This window comes from Labeo rohita, chromosome 7 (assembly GCF_022985175.1).
Source record: "Labeo rohita strain BAU-BD-2019 chromosome 7, IGBB_LRoh.1.0, whole genome shotgun sequence".
In the NCBI taxonomy this organism is placed as follows: domain Eukaryota; kingdom Metazoa; phylum Chordata; class Actinopteri; order Cypriniformes; family Cyprinidae; genus Labeo; species Labeo rohita.
This window is the reverse complement of record NC_066875.1, coordinates 43,544,592-43,566,350: the sequence shown is the minus strand read 5'-3', so window position 1 is coordinate 43,566,350 and position 21,759 is coordinate 43,544,592. Positions and strand designations below refer to the sequence as shown.

Genomic DNA, 21,759 nt, shown 5'->3' with positions numbered 1-21,759 from the left:
GTGGGCAGGGCTCTCCATAGCCCTCACTTGTTCCCTGTTGCACTCCCCCGTCGCGGTAGCTGTAGTCGGCTCTCGCACCTGATCGGACGTGTAGGGCTCTGGCTCTGTGGCGATCTCTGGCTCTGTCGCTCGTGGCTCTGGCTCGTCATCCGTGGTGGGCTCGGGCTCAAACTCCGCGTGTCGGGATGCTGGTTGGCGGGGTTTCTGGGTCTTGAGTGGGGCTGGTGTCATCCTCCGCGGTCAATGAAGCTCTGCAGGACACCAGCACCCACTCGATGTAGTCGGCGATGCTCTCTCGTGGACCCTCCCCGGACAGCTGCGCTTTGGTGGCGATGTTAAGTCCTGCACGGTAGAATGTGCAAAGGCAGCTGTCCGGGTAGTGCGTGAGCGGTGCGAGGTACACGAAGTCTCTAGTGTGGTCCACGAGAGAGCGATTCCCCTGATCCAGGAGAAGGAGGAGGACGGCGGGGTTATCCATAACGAAAAAACAAAAAACAAACACTCAGGAAAAAACGGAAAATAAAGCAGGGAAACACCGGGAAAAAACTGTTTCGGTCGGTCCTTCTGTTACGTGTCGTGCTGGACGGACGAGACGGGAAACGAGATACGATACAAACAATAACTTTAATATAAATCTTCATGCGAATCAGGCAGGAACAGGCAGGAACAGGCAGGAACAGGCAGGAACAGGCAGGAACAGGCAGGAACACAGCGAAACATCCACGAACACCAAACAACATCAAGGACCGACAGAGAACTCAGAATACAAACAGACTTATAAAGGGTGAGACTAATTACAGACAGGTGAAGGGGATGACGATAATGAGGACTAAACCAAAGTAAGCAGAACGACGGGGGGAGACAATGGGAGAAACCAATGACATTTACAGACATGAATGTGACAGAACGAGTATTTTTAGTGAATTTAAACTATTTAAATCACTGAGAATTATTTAAAAAATCGGCATATCAAATCAATCTATAACACTTACCCCCTCCACAGGTGACAGAGCAGGGGAAAAAGTCAGTTTCCCTCCACTGGTAGCGAATGGGCTGGTAAAACGAGAACTGCATCACTGTGTCTTTAGGGCCGGCGTACTTCACCTGAGGAGACCCGCAAATTCACTTAATGTGCCTGACTGTTTACTTTTAATAGTCATATTCATAATCACATCACGAAAATTAGAAGCATTATTATATAAAAGCCACTCATTTTTAAAAACCAAGTGATTTTGACACGTATAATACCCAGCAATTTTACTTAAGGGGCCAAAGTCCAACTTGTGTCATGATTTCCAGCATGCATCATCTGCCACTGAATATCCTCTAGCCTTGATTTCTGAAGCTGTGATGATTAGTTAAATACTGTTTGCGTGCTGCTGCAATTAACCAGAGTAATGAGTCATGTTCAATTACTGTAAGCCGTAGTGTCAAGACTAATCAAGAGTCTTCAGGTTGTGAGATGAGAAAGTCTAACATGATTACAATCACATTGTGCTCTGTTTACAGTTTCACATGGAGAGTAAACACAGATCCTCTCCGCTGCTTTAAACTCATCATGAAGCTTCAGTCTGCATGCAACTTTGACAATTAGTGCTGAACACACTACAGGTTCAGGACAGAACTGCAGAGGGATTGTGAAAATGACTGTGCCAAATTAAATTAAAATAATTCAATCAACCTTTCATAAAATCATATGGCCTTTGTCATTGATTGACAGTTCATACTTCTTTTTTTGTAGAAAGTAAAAGGCCTGTTCAATTGATTTTTTTTAGAAAAATCATGTTAAAATGTGAGTATCACATATGATACATCAGGCTTTTGAGGAACATTCATCAGTCAATTAATGTTTATTTATAAAGCATATTTAAACACAACCAAGGTGGACCAAAATGCTTTACAAAAAATAAAAGACACACAATAAAATAAAATAAAATATCTCGATCATCATTGTATTGCACTGCATTATATGTTTTACCCCCACAATAAAAACTACAGACTACTTGTTCTTGAACTGATCAAAGTATTTAAAATTATTAAGTAGACCTACATTTAACATCTAGATCTATACACATTATTTAATGCAATTACATCAGAAGTAACTGTAATTAAATTACAGAAAGATTTGGAGTAATGCCTAGCTTTACTTTTGTCCAAGGGAAAAGTAATTAAATTACAGCAATTAAGTACTTACTAATGCATTACACCCAACGCTACTTATTAGATCATAATATTATTAGATCATATACATAAAATTATAATTATTATACACAATAAAAATTGAAGAAAAAATGAAAAGAATTCTCAAATCTCCTTTGTAGTTTTGTCTTACAAAGCACTGTTATGAATACAACAGCAATGCAACAGAACATTCAATTTTGTTGTGCTCCAGAAGTAAATGGAGGTTTGAATGAGTAAATAATCCATTTTTTCCAAAAGGTTGCATTTTTTGGTTAAACTAGTCCTTTAAAATTTTAGGAGGTACTTCATATTAGATGACTTATGGGTTCAGTTGGAAGCTCCAACGCAAGAGAAGATATCTATTCATCAAAAAGATTACCTCTGGCTGAGAGATTCTGCTACATTCTAATACCACATACAGATAAATCTGCCATTCGGCTTTCATTACCCACCTTTATTGTGAAGTCTGCAGACAGTGGCCCATAGCAGCGGAGGGTCTGTCTTTCTGCTCCTCTCTGGTACTCCACCGTGTTGTTACCCAGAGCGTGAGAACCTGAGGAGCTGAACACCACCTCTTCTCTCCTGCTGTTTGGTGCATTCGCTTCAATCACTAAAATATGACATTTAAGGTTCTATGAGTGATTTTGCAGGATTACAGAACATAAAATCTTGCTACTACCTGACAGATACGGCTGACACAGGTGTCCTGAGAAAGCACACTTGTCTAACTGTCAGCAGAGCGGTTCACATTTTACTCTAAACAGTAACACTGTCTACCTGTCAGTCACTCTGTATGTTGGGGTTGGCTTACCCACATTTGGAAAGTGAGGACTGAAGTGATCAGTGTCTGGCAGAAGTTGATGTAATTGCCTACAAATTTTTTAAAAACTAAAATTCCAATTTATAAAGTTAGGCCACTGACTCCAATACTGAAATTATTCAGTGATAATATTTGGGGTCTTTTTACCACATTTTATTGAAAGAGCTAAAGAGTTGAAGGAAGACAGAACATATGGTCATTAAATCATACTCTTTATAATATTTCCCAGTCTATTTTTGTATGTATGTCTATCCATCCATCCATCTATAATATATATCTACAGTATCTATTTATCCATCGATCTAAAGTACTGCATGTATTAATCTATCTAGAGTATCTATCTATCCACCAATCTATCCATGCATCTATCTACCCATCCACCTATCCATTCATCTCTAGTATCCATCTTTCATCCATCCATCATCTATAGTATCATCCATCCATCTACAGTATCTATCAATAAAATCTATCCATCCTTCTATCGATAGTATGTATCAATGTCAATAAACTATCTATCTATAGTAGTTATCTATTTATCTTTCTAGTCAATCTATCTATCTATATTAACTATCCTCCCACCCATCCATCCATCCATCCATCCATCCATCTAGCCAGCCAGCCTTTCCTCACTCCCTAACTCCATCGTATGTCTATAATATCTAACCATCCATCTATAGTATCCATAATTCTATCTATATTATCTATCCACCTACTCATCCATCTATTCATCCATCCATCCGTCCATCCATCTATAGTATCAGCTATTCCACTATCCATAGTATCTATTTATAGTACCCATCCATCTATAGTATGTACGAATCTATCTATAGTATCTATCTACAGTATAGTATCTGTCTATCCATCCACCTACAGTATCCATCAATATATCTATATTATCTATCCACCTCAACACCCACCCATCCATCTATCCATCCTCCCTCTATCTAACCATAGTATAAGATAAGATAAACCTTTATTCGTCCCACAATGGGGAAATTTCTGTTACAGCAGAAAAGAAGTGCAAATATAAGGCCAAATAAATGTATGTATGTATCCATCCATCTACAGTATACATCCATCCATCTATAGTATGTATCAATCTATCTACAGTATCTCTACCTATCTATCTATCCATCTATCCACCTACCCATCCACTCATCCATAGTATGTATCTATCTATCTTCTATCTATCCATCCATCTGTAGTATCCATGTATGCATCAATCTATCTAGAGCAGTGGTCTCAAATTCAATTCCTGGAGGGCCACAGCTCTGCACAGTTTAGCTCCAACCCTAAACAAACACACCTGATCCAACTAATCAAGGTCTTCAGGATTACACGTAACTTTCAAGCAGGTGTGAGTTGGAGCTGGTTGGAACTAAACTCTGCAGAGCTGCGACCCTCCAGAAATTGAGTTTGAGACCACTGATCTAGAGTATCTATCTATCCACCTATCATCCATCCATCCCATCTATAGTATCATCCATCCGTCCTTAGTATGTATCTATTCATAGTATCTATCTATTTATCTATAGTATCCATCAATCTATCTATATTATCTATCCACCTATCCACCCACTCATCCATCCCATCTATAGCATCCCTCCATCCATCCTTCCATTCATAGTATGCATCTACAGTATCCATCTATCCATCCATCTGTAGTATCTAATCTATCTGTATTATCCACCTATTCACCCACTCATCCATCCCATCTATAGCATCAACCAACCCTCCATCAATCCTTCCATCCATAGTATGTATCTACAGAATCTACCTATCCATTCATCTATAGTATTCAATCTATATTATCTATCCACCTATCCATCCATCCCATCTTATACTATCAGCCATTCCTCCATCCATCCATAGTATCTATCTATCCACTTATCCACCCATTCATCCATCCCACCTACAGCATCAGCCATCCCTCTATCCATCCTTCCATTCATAGTATATATCTACAGTATCTATCCATCCATCTATCTATAGTATGCACCGATCTATCTATCTATCTATCTATCTATCTATCTATCTATCTATCTATCTATCTATCTATCTATCTATCTATCTATCTATCGCAGCTATCATCCATCAATCCATCACATCAATATCACCCATTCATTGTATGAATCTATCTACTGTCTATCTATTCATCCATCCATCCAATCTATATTATCTATTTACCTATCCACCTATCTATCCATCCATCCATCCATCTTAGTATGTAATGCCAACATATTCTACATCCCATAACCCTAGCCAATTCCTAAACGTAACTACTACAACTACCTTACTTACTATCAACAAGCAGCAAATTAGGAGTTGAGGGAAAACTCTTAATTAATAGTTATTATGTGTTCCCTAATCTAAAGTGTTACCAAATAGCCATTAAAACCCTTGTTTTAATCTTTGCATCTTTCACTCCTACATTAAGTTCTCAACACAGCCATTGTAATCTGTAACCTGCCACAGCACAGAAAAATCATCTTCCAATCTGTTTGTCTGAGCACAAAAATGTTAACTGCCAATTTTTATCACAAGACGCCCACAAGAAGAGCAAAACGACAACGTGGGAATTGAATCTCTTTCAGAGTTGTTTAGAAAAAGAAGGCATAATTATAATCAGCTGTGGCTAGACACTCTCTAGCCGATTTGACCAGTTGTTTGATTTTCCCTTACCACTAACACATGTTGTTCTGTTGCTCTATTTACACGAAGGACCCGCAATTATTTCCAAAATAGTGTATCAATTTGCAAACAACGGAAAGGCGTATTTATATTTGAAATTGTTAATATCACATTGAATATTTTCAACAACGACCAGCAATTTGATGTTTTAAGATGTGAAACAATAAACAACGGCACTTACTGGCACGTTATACAGGAGCTATTACATCTCAGTGCACAAATCTTTAGGGCAAGTTCACAAACCTGGCTGTTAGATATTAGATTATCCTTCTTTTTTTTTTTTATTTTTCTAGGTATTTTCTGTACGGCAAACATTTTCCAGTATCCAATATAGCATGCTTTGGAATAGCTGATTGGTGCAAGTACACTAAACCAGCGTTTCCCAACTCCAGTCCTTGCGACAACCCCCCGGCCCTGCTCTGCATATTTTGCATGTCTCTTTTAGTTAACACACCTGTTTCAGATAACCAGCTTGTTAGAAGAGAGCTACGTGCATGAACTGTGTTCCGACTGACATGATCCCTACACAGTGTTCATTGCTCCCTACTCCCTGAGCAGGGGAAATCCGTTGAAGTTTACTTCACTTCGGAACGTTCCTCCATTGTTTTACGCTGTGCCGCTGCCTGCAGCGTTTTCACACACAGATGAAACTTACTAGAGAAGGGTGACATGTGACATCATATACTTCTGTAAATAAACACAATTTAAATTCATGTCTCAAACTCTTTAATGCCCTTTGAATGGAACATATACACTCATTTCGACTGGAATCATAACGGAATATCCGGTGAGGTCCACTTCACTGCACTAAACAACCACTAAATGCACTGTAGCACTTGATTGAGATCTAGTTTGCAACCAAAAAGGAGTTACGGACAGGTTAAAGGGTTTAGGTATCAGAGCGTGTACAGGGAAACTGGTGGTTTTCCACAGAACGGAAGTGTGTATGTGTGTGAGTGTGGGTCCGTCGGATGTGGAACGGATCACTGGGATTGGACTTCAGCATACTCTGTGTGTCCGTTATGGAAGTCTGCTAGATTACTGGCCCCGTCTCCATCGTACCGGGCTCTCAGCCACCACAAATTAGCCTGCATGAACACTTCATTCTTCTGCTCTATCCCAAAGTTCCCTCAAACCTCTTAGCATTTGCCAGTCCCACTCAGGTAATAGGAAATCTCTTTTTTTGGTCTTTCAGGCTAGATATAGATATAAAATCCATATGCATTCCCACACTGTGCTACTACAGCAGGCGACCGTGTCAAATACAGTTTGGCCGTGTCACTGTGGAAGCATTGTAAAATTCAGACTATATTGCAGGAGTTGGAAGAGCTCTTTGGAAAGTCAACCTCAGATGCTTCTGATCTCCTGTGACGACTTCCTGAGAGGAGCAAAGATGTTACAAATTGATTAAAATGCATACATTTTAGGCGGAAAAAACGTGGGTAAAAATACTCAAGGTAACTGAAATGACAGTGTGAGAGGTCAGACTTTCACTGAAGGCTTGATGTTGTGTATACGCAAAATTTCCATGATTCCACATCCTAAAAACAGTAATCAAATACAACATATTCCTAAATGAAGAACTGCTCAAATGTGGAAGAATCTCACAAAGCTCTGCAAAAACACATTTGGGTGATATTTCTCCCCACAAAATAAAAATAAATAAATAAAAATTATATACTATATTTGCATAAATATTGCAATAATACTGAAATGAAAGAATAAATGAATTATTTTTTAGAACTTCTTTATGGTACATATAACTCAAAGTTTATAGAAATTAAAATGATCCTATAAAAACAATATAATTTGCAAGTGTATAAGTCACATATAATCACATAATATTCCCATATAAAGAAAATGTGGACTCAAATGTTGATGAATTTCACAAAGCCTTTCAAAAACACATTTGGGTGATATTTCAATAAATAAATAAATAATAAAATAAATACAAATACAAATAATAATAAATATATAAATAAAAAGCATAAAATGTGTTATATTTGCATATATTTGCATTGAAAATGCACTCATTTAATTGCCATCAAAGTAATGTTGAAAACAATAAAAATAAAAGGAATTAAGGTTTTTACTCTCTCTACACTAAATACAGAGGTAATATGAATTAAAGTTATCCTATAAAATCAATATTTATTTACATTATTTGCAAGATTATTTATAAAGACTTATTATAAAGAACCTAAAAAAATAAATATATAAAAATAAATATATAATTTCATAAAAAGCCTACTCATTTAACTGCCAATGTAGTAATGTAGAAATAAATAATAAAAAATAAATAAACCCCTTATTGTATTTCAGTTGATTTCAGGGCCAAATAAAACAAGAAGAAACTGAGAGATTCATCTCAATAGTGTTAACTTTCAGGCTGTGGAAAATCTCTCTGGGAGAGTGTGGAAAAACTCCTTGACGTCTGAATATGTCATCTCACTAATTCTCAAAATGCTGTGACACATTATTATAATTGCACTCTAAGGCCTCGGTCCTGTGGCAGAAAGCTGGATTAATTCATATTGATAATGTTGACTTTCCAAAGGAAATCCTTTGCAGTCTTAACCCTTCCTGTCTTATTTGGCTTCTAAATGCCAGAATAAGCAGAGATTTCATTCACAACAGTTTTATGTCAAGTCAAGGATTAGACTCAGAAGCTACGAGACACCATATATCTATACAGTATGTATAAAGTTAATATGCATAATCTCACCAATTATGTCCGGTCCCTTGGCTGTGAATCTGAGGCCTCTGCTACCCATCGGCACCTCGATCACCGTTTTCATGGCTGCAGAAGAAGAATCACAAACCAGAAAGTAATTAAAGCAACACATAATTTAGTGATGATGACACAAAATTGGATTAATCTGCAAAACAACTGCAATTATTTCCTGGCTGATAACAGGCAGGTCACTCACTAAATTCAACAAGCAATCACAGATCAGAAGTACAGAAGTACAGCTTCCCTCACAGTTCATGTCAGTGATGATATGAGCTATGCAAGTGCACGTAAATAGAGTCATTACATTCGAGAGTAAATGAGTTGCAAACACTCACACACTGCAACTCTGACACGCTTAATGTGTTCGACCCCTCTCCATATAAAACATTTGTGGCTTCCCAGTGTACTGCTGAAAAAAGAAAACCCACCAATTTCCAGCTCAGTAAACAGAAAACCACAACAGAGAGCAGCCTGAGTGCTTTCAGTTATGGTTGGATTGAGAGTGTTCTGTAAAAGCAAGCAGAACGGGGGTAATGGAGAGAGCAGGGTGGAATACAGGAAATCTATCCAGTTACGCTGTATCTCCACCACTTTCTTATTCTTTATTTAGATTTCGTACACAAAGAGACTTATTACAAGGATAATCCCCCGCAGCGAAGAAATAGTTCTCCCAAAAATAAAATTTCTGTCATTATTTACTCACGCTCATGTTTTCCAGGAGGATTTTTGGAGAATGTTTAGACATGTATTTTGGGAACTGATCTGGAACAAAAGAAAGAGTAAATAATAACAGAATTTTCTCTTTATCGTGGTATTTAAATGTTAGTGTCTTGCTCAAGGATGAAAATGGTATTCCGTAAAATTTGAACATGCTTCATAAAATGGGGTGACCAGATGTCCTCTTTTCTGTGGACAGTCCCCCAGTGTTTTGTCCCCGACTAGAAATGTCCTTGTTTTACAAAATGTATTCACGAATGTATCCACATATATCTTAAAGTGATAGTCCACCCAAAAATAAAAATTTTGTCATTAATTACTCACCCTCATGTCGTTCCATGAGACCTTTGTTCATCTTCGGAACACAAATTGAGATATTTTGGATGAAATCCAAGAGCTTTCTGACCCTGCATAGACAGCAATGCAACTGACACATTCAAGGCCCAGAAAGGTGGACATTGTTAAAATAGTCCATGTGACATCAGTGGTTCAACTGTAATTTTTTGAAACTACGAGACTATTTTTCGTGTGCGAAGAAAACAAAAATAATGACTTTATTTAACAATTTCTTCTTTTCCGTGTCAGTCTGTCACGGCGCATGCATGTGGTGCTCTGCAAAGCTCTCAGATTTCATTAAAAAATATCTTAATTTGTGTTCTGAAGACTAACAAATGTCTTACGGGTTTAGAACGACATGAGGGTGAGTAATTAATGAATTTTCATTTTTGGGTGAACTAACCCTTTAATTATATCATGTGGTAAAGGTACACCTAGATATGATTAAAGGGGTCATCGGATGCCCATTTTCCACAAGTTGATATGATTCTTTAGGGTCTTAATGAAAGGTCTACAATATACTTTGATTGAAAATTCTCAATGGTTGTGTAAAACAACACCCTTTTTACCTTGCCAAAATCAGCTCTGCAAAAATCATCTCATTCTGAAGGATTCCCTTAAATGCAAATGAGCTCTGCTCGCCCTGCCCCTCTCTTCTGTCTGAGGAGTGACGTGCTGCTCTGAGACATTGTTTACTTTAGACGCATTTAGCGTGTTTAGCCGCCAAACTGGCTAACTAGAAAAATGCGCCACAGAATACACAAAAAAAATGAATAGAGGAGTGGAGTGGGTGGAGTGAGTAGCTCATTATCATTTAAAGAGACATGCAAAAACGGGTCACTGTGAACAGAGCTGTTTTTGGCAAAGTAAAAAATGTCAAACAGCACCTGAATACTGGAGTAAGTTATCTTTCATGTGTGGTTTGGCCCAGGTGTTTTACGTAGCATAATTTCACAAAGCTAAAGTCTGTCAGACCTTTCTGTTTTTGCTTCAGATATTGAAACTATAATCTAATTTAAATCAGAAATGGCTTATGCATGCAGCATCTCTGTGTGGATTAAGTGTAAAAATGCAGTGGTTGCCTCTAATTTAAATGGCTATGGAGAGTTTGACTTGTATTGACCTGTTCATGTACTCATATTTTCATTCTTTCTTGTCCCTTTCTTAAAAGAGAAGTCCACTTTCAGACCAGCAATTTACAAATAATTTACTCACTCCCTTTTAATCCACGATGTTCATGTCTTTCCTTCTTCCATGTCATTTTTGAGGAAAACATTTCAGCATTTTTCTCCATATAATGGACTGATATGGTGCCCTGATTTTGAACTTCCTAAATGCAGTTTAAATGCGGCTTCAAACGATCCCAAATGCAGTTGTAAACAATCCCAGCCGAGGAAGAAGGGTCTTATCTAGCGTAATGATCGGTTATTTTAATAAAAATAATACAGTTTATATACTTGTTAATGCCAAACGCTCATCTTGTCTTACTCTGCCTGGACTGTTTTTGTTCCTGTTCATGACAGTTAGGGTATGTCGAAAAACTCCCATCTCATGTTCTCCCTCAACTTCAAAATCGTCCTATGTCGCTGTTTTACCTTTTTTGTTAAGGGTGTTTGATCTCTTCTGCATGTTCAGTTTGCAAAGACTGGGTTGGAACTTCTGCAATGATGTAGGATGATTTTGAAATGATTTTTGAAGTTGAGGGAGAAAATACGATTGGAGTTTTTCGACATACCCTGTCTTTCTTGAGCCAGAATACACAGAGTTCAACGAGAGCAAGACAAGACGAGCGTTTGAGATTAAAAAGTATTTAAATTGTTTGGTTTTTTTTTTTAATGAACATAACCGCTCGTTTTGCTAGATAACACCCTTCTTCCTCGGCTGGGATCGTTAACAACCACATTTGGGTTTGTTCAAAGCCACATTTAAACTGCATTTTGGAAGTTCAAAATTGGGGCACCATATCAGTCCATTATATGGAGAAAAATGCTGAAATGCTGAAAAGGGGGTGAGTAAATTATTTGTAAATTGTTGTTCTGGAAGTGGACTTCTCCTTTAAGGCAATAAATAATTATTAAAAAAAAAAAAAAAGGCTTTCAAAATCAGCCCATTTGACTGGTGAAGCTATTAATCATCAGGACGTTGCTGGCCGTTCCTCTCAATTGGCAGTTGTGGTGGTCCTTAATATTCATTGGGTGCTCCTAAATTTTATTTGGTGCTCCTAACTTTTTGAATTAGGGAGCACCAGTGTTGCTCCAGAGTTTTACACAATCATTGAGGAATTTTAACCAAACTATGCTCCAGACACTTATGAAGACCCTAATGAACCATACCAACCTGTGGAAAATGGGCATCTGACGTCCCCTTTAAAGATGTTATTGGAATGTTCATGATTTTCCAAAGAAAATTTCAAGAAATTACATGAATATTCTGTTATGTATTTATACATGGCAGTCCTTGGGCATTTTTAGTGGACGAATAAATAAACTAGTGAGAGTGTTAAAAGTGTGTTTTAAATTAAATGTCCACAGGGCCAAAAGTGCTCTTGGTTTCAACAGTAACCACAATTAGCTTGTAGCTTGGCAAGCCGCAGCTTTCAGAGTAGCTTCCTTAATAAGTTCTTTAACAGTTTTGACTGAGGAACTTCGGGCTTGAATATAAAGTGAGCGGTTTGTCTAGATGCTAAGTGTTAATGCAGTTTATTGCATTAGCGGGAATTAGTAGAGGAAAAGAGGTGTTTTTCCCTTCACTCAGCAATTGCTCACTGCATCCAGCAATTATAGGTGCTTGGAAATGAGCCAACGTCATGGGAGCCCCCAAATATTTACTTTTGGAAACATATTTAGAAAGTTCTGGAATTTATTGCTATAATGAAATAACGTTTCAGACACCAGTCAGTTGTAAACAGGGCAAAAAATGCTCAAACAATGCTGCGTTTCAAAATTACCAATAAAAAATACCCAAGACGTAATTGTGCTCGTTTTAAAACTAACCCAACCATGCAAGTGTGACTTCAAATTTGTTTATAACGATGGGGGGAAAAAAGTAATCTAATGTGACTAAGTGCTCCACAAAGATGCATCGACCAGCAAGTCCAATTAAAAATCACACAAACGTTCCCATAATGCATCTGTGTTTATTTCGCTTTCCTTTCAAAAATGCTGAAATGAGTCACTGCAGAGTAGAAGGAATGGATTATAAGAGCCAGAGGCTCATTAGTAACTTTATTGCATTTTAATATTAACAGATTCATGTGATGCTCTGGAATTACGGATAGAAACCTTTTGGGGAATGACCTATCCGATCGCCGGACTTCCATCTGGAGACCTCATGACGACTTACGAGAAGCCTACATGTCAGTGCCACGCATGTGAATTATTAGTGAGACGCCTTTTATTAAAGAATGCATAACTTGTTTGGATCGAGTTACCTCGTTTTTGCTTTAACAGGCTTTGAAAATGAATAGCATGATTGTGTGAAAACGTTTTGGTCAGGAGAAAAGTTCCAGTCGCTCAGGCTCCGTTCCAAAACCTGTGAGCTGCCTTGATTTCTACTGCCTACGTAGTCAGACACCCTTCAAGGAATAATGAACCAAAATAAAACAGATCTGAAATGATCTACATGACCTATAAGATTGGTGTTAGCATGTGACTAAGCTAACAATGCCATATTTTATAAATCCACAAAACATCCACATAGTAATCTGATATTGAAGGAATTATGTACACTACCATTCAAAGGTTTGGGGTTAGTATTATTTATTTATTTAAAAGATAGAAATTATTACTTCTATTCAGCAAGGATCCAGTAAATTAATCAAAAGTGACAGACATTTGTTTTAAATTTGTGTTTTTATTATTATAGTTGTTGTTTTTTTAAAAAAAAAAAAATTTTTACAGTGAAATAATATGATAGCAATATTTCTTATTTTGTTTATTTTTTTAATAATAAAATTATTATTATTATTATTATTATTATTATTTTTAAAAGGACACTAAAATATCACAATAGTAATATTTCTTATTTTATTCAGTATTTACTACTACTACTACTACTACTGCTAATGATTATTATTATTATGTAAAAAATTACACTAAAAAAATAGTAATATTTCTTATTTTGTTCAATATTTATAATAATAATAATAAATTATTATTATTATTAGTAGTAGTATTTTCTTAAATTAATTGTTTAATGTTTCTTACAGTAAAATAATATGATAGCAATATTTCTTATTTTGTTTATTTTTTAATAATAAAATTATTATTATTATTATTATTATTATTTTTAAAACGACTACACTAAAATATCACAATAGTAATATTTCTTATTTTATTCAATATTTACTACTACTACTACTACTACTAATGATTATTATTATTATTATTATGTAAAAAATTACACTAAAAAAAGGTAATATTTCTTATTTTGTTCAATATTTATAATAATAATAATAATAAATTATTATTAGTAGTAGTAGCATTTTCTTAAATTAACTGTTTAATGTTTCTTACAGTGCAATAATACAACAGCAACATTTCTTATTTTGTTTAATGTTTCTACATTATCATTATTATTATTATATTATTATTATTATTATTATTAGAAATAATAATAATAATAATAATAATCCACATAATCTGATAATAAAGGAATTATGTACACTACCATTCAAAGGTTTGGGGTTAGTATTATTTATTTATTTATTTAAAAACAGAAATGAATACTTCTATTTAGCAAGGATCCATTAAATTGATCAAAAATTTGTTTTGAAAAAAAAAAGAAATTATATTCAATACATTCAAATTCAAATTTAAGTAAATGCAGCTCTTTTGAATTCTCCATTTAAAAATCCTAACAAAAAAGTATCACAATGTCCACAAAAATATTATGCAGCACAAATGTTTTGATTACTGACAAAAACAAGAAATCTGCATATTAGAATGATTTCTGAAGGATCATGTGATACTGAAGCCTGGAGTAATGATGCTGAAAATTCAGCTTTGCATCACATGAATAAATTACATATTAAAATACATTCAAACATGAAATCATTTTTTTAAGTTGTAATAATATTTTACAATATTACTTTTTGTTACTGTCAGTACAAACCCTAAACTTTTGAATGGCAGTGTACATCTATAATTAACTTGTCCTGTGTCATCCATCTCAGATGGGGTCATCGTAATGCATTTTTCCACATGTGATGTTGCCAAAGGTATCTAGAAGTCAGTATAGTCACGCTTCCTACTCTTTGGAACAGGCTTTGCGTGGGAAGTGCGCTTACGATGCCTTAAAATGCTGCCTGCGCAGCCAACTAGGCTTTGGATCAGCACCGTAATCAAAGTTGCTGGAGCATTTTGCTGTAAGACAAAGGAATTTTTGGACGAGGAAAAATCCTCAGCAGCCACCAAACACAATACGCTGCAGAATCTTCCCAAAACCAATATAAAACTCAAGGCGAGAACAAAGTGCCACAGAAATAGCCTCGGGCTGGAATGTTTAAAGGCAACATTCAGCCGCACCGTGTGCAGAAATAAAAATTAGCTGTCTTAATTAATTTGGGGTGTGGTTGTTACATAAAACGGCTCTGTTATTTGATATTTTTAAACAGACGTGATTTCAGCAATGGCGTCCTGCCTAAAAAGCCAATACTTGCCCAGCAGACAGAAACACAAACTGAGTATTTGGGTAATAATCTTAAATAAATGACAACTAGCTATTTACAAGCAAGAGCCACAGCATGAAGTGTGTTATTTCTCACAAATGGGCTGAGATTCCCTCACATGCTTTAAAGAGAATCAATAACTCTATCTTCAGTCCCAGAATGCAAACAACCCGTCTGCTGGCATTCCCATAAATTAAGCAGGCATATAAAGCTGCCAATGCTTGCACTAACTGAAGACCACAGGGAATGCAAGACTGCTTAAAACACATACGACTTTATGGCTGTAGGGTGTTTCTGAACCTTGAGGATTATTTGATTTGATTTGATACAGCAATAAACATTCAAGAAAAAACATTCAGATTCAAGAAAAAGAGAGAAAAGACCACATTTAAAAGTGTAGAATCATGTTGAGCAGTTGAGCACTTACACCGAACTTAAATTGAAATCACGATATGGCTTAGTGTGATTATTAAATCTGCTTAAATTTAATTCGCTGCAGATTAAATGTATGTGTGCTGTGTGTTTCAGAGTAAAGCGTGGCACTGTGTTCACTTATACATGAGCAGCTCATGATCCAGTGTTTTCATCCAGTGTTGCTGCTCCACATGAACTGCTCATTTCTGCATCTGCTCTGAGTTTGGGTCGCTTATAATATGCTTTTGGGAAGGCAACATGCGCCAAACATTTTCCCAAACTTGTAATGAAAAGCACTTATTAACCAGCTGCTCTTCAACAAAAGAGAAGCTCTAAGGGATCACTGCGGTTTTCCACCATGATATTTAATCTCAATGATAACAACAGAATAGTATTATTATTATTATGTTGAAAAAGTACACTTAAATATGACAATCGTAATATTTCTTATTTTGTTCAGTATTTATAATAAATAATTTATAATAATAATTTCTTAAATACTCATTTTTTATTTTACAGTGAAATTACAATATTACTTATTTTGTTTAATGTTTCTATATTTATATTATTATTATTATTATTATATTTAAATATAATAATAATTAATATTTAATAATACTTTTTAAAATTATTATATTTTTTAAAATGTAAAAAAAGTATTTTACACTAAAATATCACTATTTATTTTTAAATATTATTTTTTTAGAAAGCAAAAAAGTATTTTACACTACAATATCAATCGCAATATTTCTATTTTGTTCAATATTTAATAATAATAATATTTAATCATATTTTTATTATTATATTTTAAAAAATGTGAAAGTATTTTACACTAAAATATTACAAAATATAATATTTTAAATATATTTTTAAAAAGTTTGGTTCAATATTTAATAATAATTATTATTAGTAGTAGTATTATTACAGTTGTTTTCTTAAATACTCATATTTTACAGTGACATATTACAATAGTAGTATTTTTTATTTTGTTTAATGTCCCCTATTATTATTATTATTATTATACTTTTAAAAATGTACAAAAAATCTTTTGTTCAGTATTCAATAATATTAATAATAATAATAATACTCATTTTTTATATTTTACAGTTAAATATTACAATAGTAATATTTCTTATTTTGTTGAATGTCCCCATATTATTATGATTATAAATTTGTAAATTGTAAAAGAAAGTAACACTAAAATATACCAATAGTAATATTTCCTTTGCTCAATATTTAATAATAATAATAATAATAATAATAATAATAATAATAATACTTACTCTTTTTATTTTTCTTCTTCTTCTTCTTCTTATTATTATAGTTATTTTTTTATTTTACAGTAAAATATTACAATAGTAATATTTCTTATTTTGTTTATTATTATTATTCTTATACTCATATATGTCATATATAGCTAAATTGTGCAGATCTACAAACAAGCACAGCAAACCCACAGCAAACATTACAATTCGATTTCCCCCCCCAAAAAATATAATCCAATATTGCTTTGACTGGCTGCTTAGGAAGTTCCAACAAAGAGCCATAGTCTAAAAACAAACCCAACAGTGTAGCACCAACAAACAACAATACCTTCATGCCTGTGTGTACCTACGTTCTTCAGGTGACACGTGGGGCAGAGCCTGGCCTCGGACCAGTCGGCAAGTGGAACCGTCTCCAGCGCACACGCCACAGTTGTCCTCCTTAGCGTTGCTTCCCAGTTGTCTGTCACAGCCAACTTCCTGTTGGAAACAACAGAGCCACAACTCAGAAAGAGGCAAAATGGGAAACTTGATTTAGACTCCAAATTAGACCCATTATGCACTACAATATTTAGCAAATGAACACTTTCCAGATCCATCCCTCCAGCTGTAACACTATTTTGTGAGGCAACTCATTTTGCGGGAAACCTGCGGGATCTCAACCAACAAATCATGCTTCCTCCATAACAGAATAGAAACTGACAATAAAATGACGTGGATTGAGAAACTGGCCAGCGCACGGCTCCAAACTACAATGTTTAAGCTCTAACAAGCATCATAAAAATTCATGGACAGCCAACATATAAAACATGCGAGAATACCGAATCATTTTTCAGAAGTTGCATACAAGTTCCCTCCCAGCGTTCCTCAATATTTACCCAGAAATCTGTGCTTCTGACAGTGATGTTCTTCTAGAAATCTGCCATCTGCACCAGAAAAGCTGCCCAGTTTTAATGCACAATTCTGTTTACACTAGCGGGGCAATAGGGAAAGCAGCCAGAGAAAGCAAACAGCACAACTTTACACAGTAGCTCTGGTAAACAAGCACAAGTAAACAGACAAGCTTCATTTACACCAATTTACCTAATACTCACAGGGACTGTGAGGTCAAATTAGGTGCAACACAAGAGAAGTTTCATCAGCATTGTCGAATTCAGTTTCCGTGCAGTACTGCATGGAATACTGATGATTGTATCTGATTTGGTTTGAGTAGATTGTGTTTCTTTGCTGTGAGCCAAATGGAAAACAGAGAGTCCACGTCTACTGAAAACATTAAGGAAGGTTTAAGAAAGTTCACCCAAAAATGAAAATTCTGTCATCATTTATGTACAGTCATGTTGTTCCAAACTTGTATGACTTTCATTTTTTAGTGGAACAGAAAAGCAAAGTTTATCTGAATGTGCCAGATGCTCTTATCAACAAAATAAAATGGAAAAGGACACTTTTGAGCTCCACAAATAACCAAAACACCTTCATAAAAGTAAGATTTGCACACTATATCTCAAGTCTTTCAAGTCATATGATATCATTGGGAACAGAAAAACACATATAGGGCTATCACGATTCCTTAATTCTACTCGAGTACTTGACTTTTAAAAATCCTCTAATCCTCTATCCTCTTCTTATCTAGCGAAATGATCGGTTATTTTCATTAAAAAAAAATACAATTCAAATACTTTTTAATCTCAAACGCTCGTCTTGCCTTGCTCTCGTTGAACTCTGTGTATTCTGACTCAAGACAGTTAGGATATGTTGAGAAACTGCAATCATATTTTCTCCCTCAGCTTCAAAAATCATTCGCTGCAGAAGTACTGACACAGTCTCTGCAAAGTGAACATGCAAAGGAAGTCAAACACCCTTAACAAAAAAGGTAAAACAGTGATATAGGGCGATTTTGAAGTTGAGGGAAAACATGAGATGGGAGTTTTTCGACATACCCTAACTGTCATGAACCAGAACAAAAACAGTTCAGGCAGAGTGAGACAAGACGAGCATTTGACATTAAAAAGTATACAAATTGTATTATTTTTATTAAAATAACTGATCGTTTCACTGGATAAGACCCTTCTTTCTCAGCTGGGATTGTTTACAACCGCATTTGGGATCGTTTGAAGCCACATTTAAACTGCATTTTGAAAGTTCAAAATCGGGGCACCATAGCAGTTCATTATATGGAGAAAAATGCTAAAATGTTTTCCTCAAAAAAACAATTTCTTTACGACTGAAGAAAGAAAGACATGAACATCTTTGATGACAAGGGGGTGAGTACATCATATGTGAATCTTTGTTTTGAAAGTGGACTTCTCCTTTAAGTAAACATTTTATTTAAATTATGTTTGGTCAGCATTAAACAAGGATTAGATTGCACTGTAAAGTGTAAAAAGAATCATCAGGCCATTGGCGCCCTCTGCAGGCATGTGCTATAATGCATAATACATTAGTTCTATCGTTTATAATGCATTACGTATTTTAAAGGGGTCATCGGATGCCCATTTTCCACAAGTTGATATGATTCCTTAGGGTCTTAATGAAAAGTCTATAATATACTTTGGTTAAAAATTCTCAATAGTTGTGTCAAACAACACCCTTTCTATCTTGCCAAAATCAGCTCTGCAAAAATCATCTCATTCTAGTCGAGGCTGCTTTAAATGCAAATGAGCTCTGCTCGCCCCGCCCCTCTCTTCTCTCTGTGGATTGACGAGTCTGTTTACTTTAGCCGCATTTAGCCGCTAAACTTGCTAACTAGCACTTTATTAGGAAAGGCGATCGCAAAGATTCATAAAAAAACGTTATACTCACGTCTGCTGTAAGTGAAGATGGATCATGAATGATTCGCACGAACATAGACGGATATATGTAGATCGGGAGGCGCATTCCCTTTACAAACATTTACTGCATCTTCCCCTGCTCAGACGTCGGGAGTAAATGACGACCACTATGTTCATTATTACATCCAGCAACGCAACACCTCAATCGCTCAATTCTTGTCTAACTTACATCCCTGCTCCAGCATCGAAACAAAGAGGGCGGACTGTTACAGATGATCTGAGGTAAAACGCTCATGTCAATCAACTATCGTGGGAGCGGCCTCTGTTGGTGTGACACCACAACGTCAGTCATCTGAGAATGGCTCGATTTGAAAAAGGGAATATTATTTTTTCAGATTAATTAAAAAGCACTGCGTGGATTTTTATCATTATAGGGTAGATTTGTACATACACTGCCAACACACATTAATGTTCAAACAACATGAAAAAGTGAACTTAGCATCTGATGACCCCTTTAACAGTTTTGTTCAATACAACCACTTGCATTTGATACTTTATTTGAACTAATTATTGTAGCCTTGTTGCTTTTATATGTGCTATTGTTCACTTAGGTCTATTTTCATTTTTTACACAAAATAATTAATTATAATTATCTGTGTGCCAGATGCTCTTGTCAACAAAATAAAATGGAAATGGACACTTATGAGCTCCACAAATAACCAAAACATCAAAGATTCGTGCACTACATCTCAAGTCTTTCAAGCCATATGATATTATTGGGAACAGACAAACACATATGGGGCTATCATTATTCCTCGATTCAACTCTACTTTAAAAAATTCTCGACTGGAATTTGCTGGTGTCAAGTAACCAGCAAAATACCGGAAATGGTGCATTCCACTAACGAGAATCCATGAAACACATCATTAGACCATTTTGCAAGGCTGCATGATATGTTAAACCCATTTAAAAATCATAATAAATCACAATGCTATTGTGAATTCACCAATGCTACGATTCAACTAAATAAATAAATAAATAAATAAATATAGGTTACGTATGCACGTGTCAGAGTGGCGCCGTTTACAGTAAATGCTACTCCACACAAACTGTTACCATTTACATGTGTGGAGTGTCATTAATAAGAGTTTTGTTTAATAAAACCAAGTTACAGTGCCTTGCTAAAGTATTCATACCCTGTCATGTTTTTCCTGTTTTGTTATGTTGCAGCCTTATGTTAAACTCCAAACACCATAATGACAAAGCAAAAAGCAGGTTTGTAACAACTTTGCAAATTTATTAGAAATAAAAAACTGAAATTGTTCCATTGCATAAGTATTCATACCCTTTTCTAGGACACTTGAAATTTAGCTCAGGAGCATTCATATCACTTGTAGATTGTGGAATTAACCTGTGTCAAATTCATTTGAATGAGTATAATTTGGAAAGATATACACCTCTCAATAAAAGGTCTAATAGCTGAAAATTCATATCAGAGCAACAACCAAGCAAAAACAGACAACTCTGTGGGTGTCCTTGAGTGGCCCAACCACAGCCTGGGCTTAAACCCAATCAAACATGTCTGGAGAAACCTGAAAATGTCTGCCAGCCCCCATCCAAGCTGACAGAGCTTGATAGGTGAAGAGGTTTGGATAAGAATGGCAGATAATTGCCAAATGCAGATGTGCAAAGCTTGTAGCATCACACCCAAAAAGACACAAGGCTGTAAAGGTGCTTCGACTAAGTACTGTGTTAAGGGTATGAATACTTATGCAAGTTATCACAAATCAGTTTTTTTGCTTTGTCCTTATGGTGTATGGAGTATAGGCTGATGTGTAAAAAAAGCTTATTTAAAGCAGTTTAACATAAGGCTGCAACTTAAAAAAGGGGGGTATGAATACTTTCGGAAAGGCACCGTATTATAGCCTTATTGCTTTTATATACGTATTTTAAGTCATTTTAAAGGCTATTGTTCACTTAGGTCTATTTTTATTACCAAAATTATTAATTATAATTATGCAATTACTCGATTAATCATCAGAATAATCGACCCTGTACTCAATTACCAAAATAATTGTTAGTGACAGCTCTAAAAACACAACTATTTGACCTCAAATCCTAAGACTTGTATCTTGCACATCTTGTTCAGATATGCAACATGCATAAAC

The 21,759-nt window shown here is 35.5% G+C and overlaps 1 protein-coding gene across 1 annotated transcript in view; it reads right to left on the bottom strand.

Moving 5' to 3' along the window:
* Positions 1 to 21,759, bottom strand: part of adamtsl3 (ADAMTS-like 3) — a 239,481-nt gene that overhangs the window by 78,131 nt on the left and 139,591 nt on the right. Inside the window, exons 7-10 of the mRNA XM_051115284.1 lie at positions 17,177 to 17,303; positions 8,418 to 8,492; positions 2,634 to 2,791; positions 993 to 1,104 (exon numbers count right to left, since the gene is read on the bottom strand). Coding sequence (XP_050971241.1) covers positions 993 to 1,104; positions 2,634 to 2,791; positions 8,418 to 8,492; positions 17,177 to 17,303 — 472 coding nt within the window. The remainder of the gene's footprint in view (positions 1 to 992; positions 1,105 to 2,633; positions 2,792 to 8,417; positions 8,493 to 17,176; positions 17,304 to 21,759) is intronic.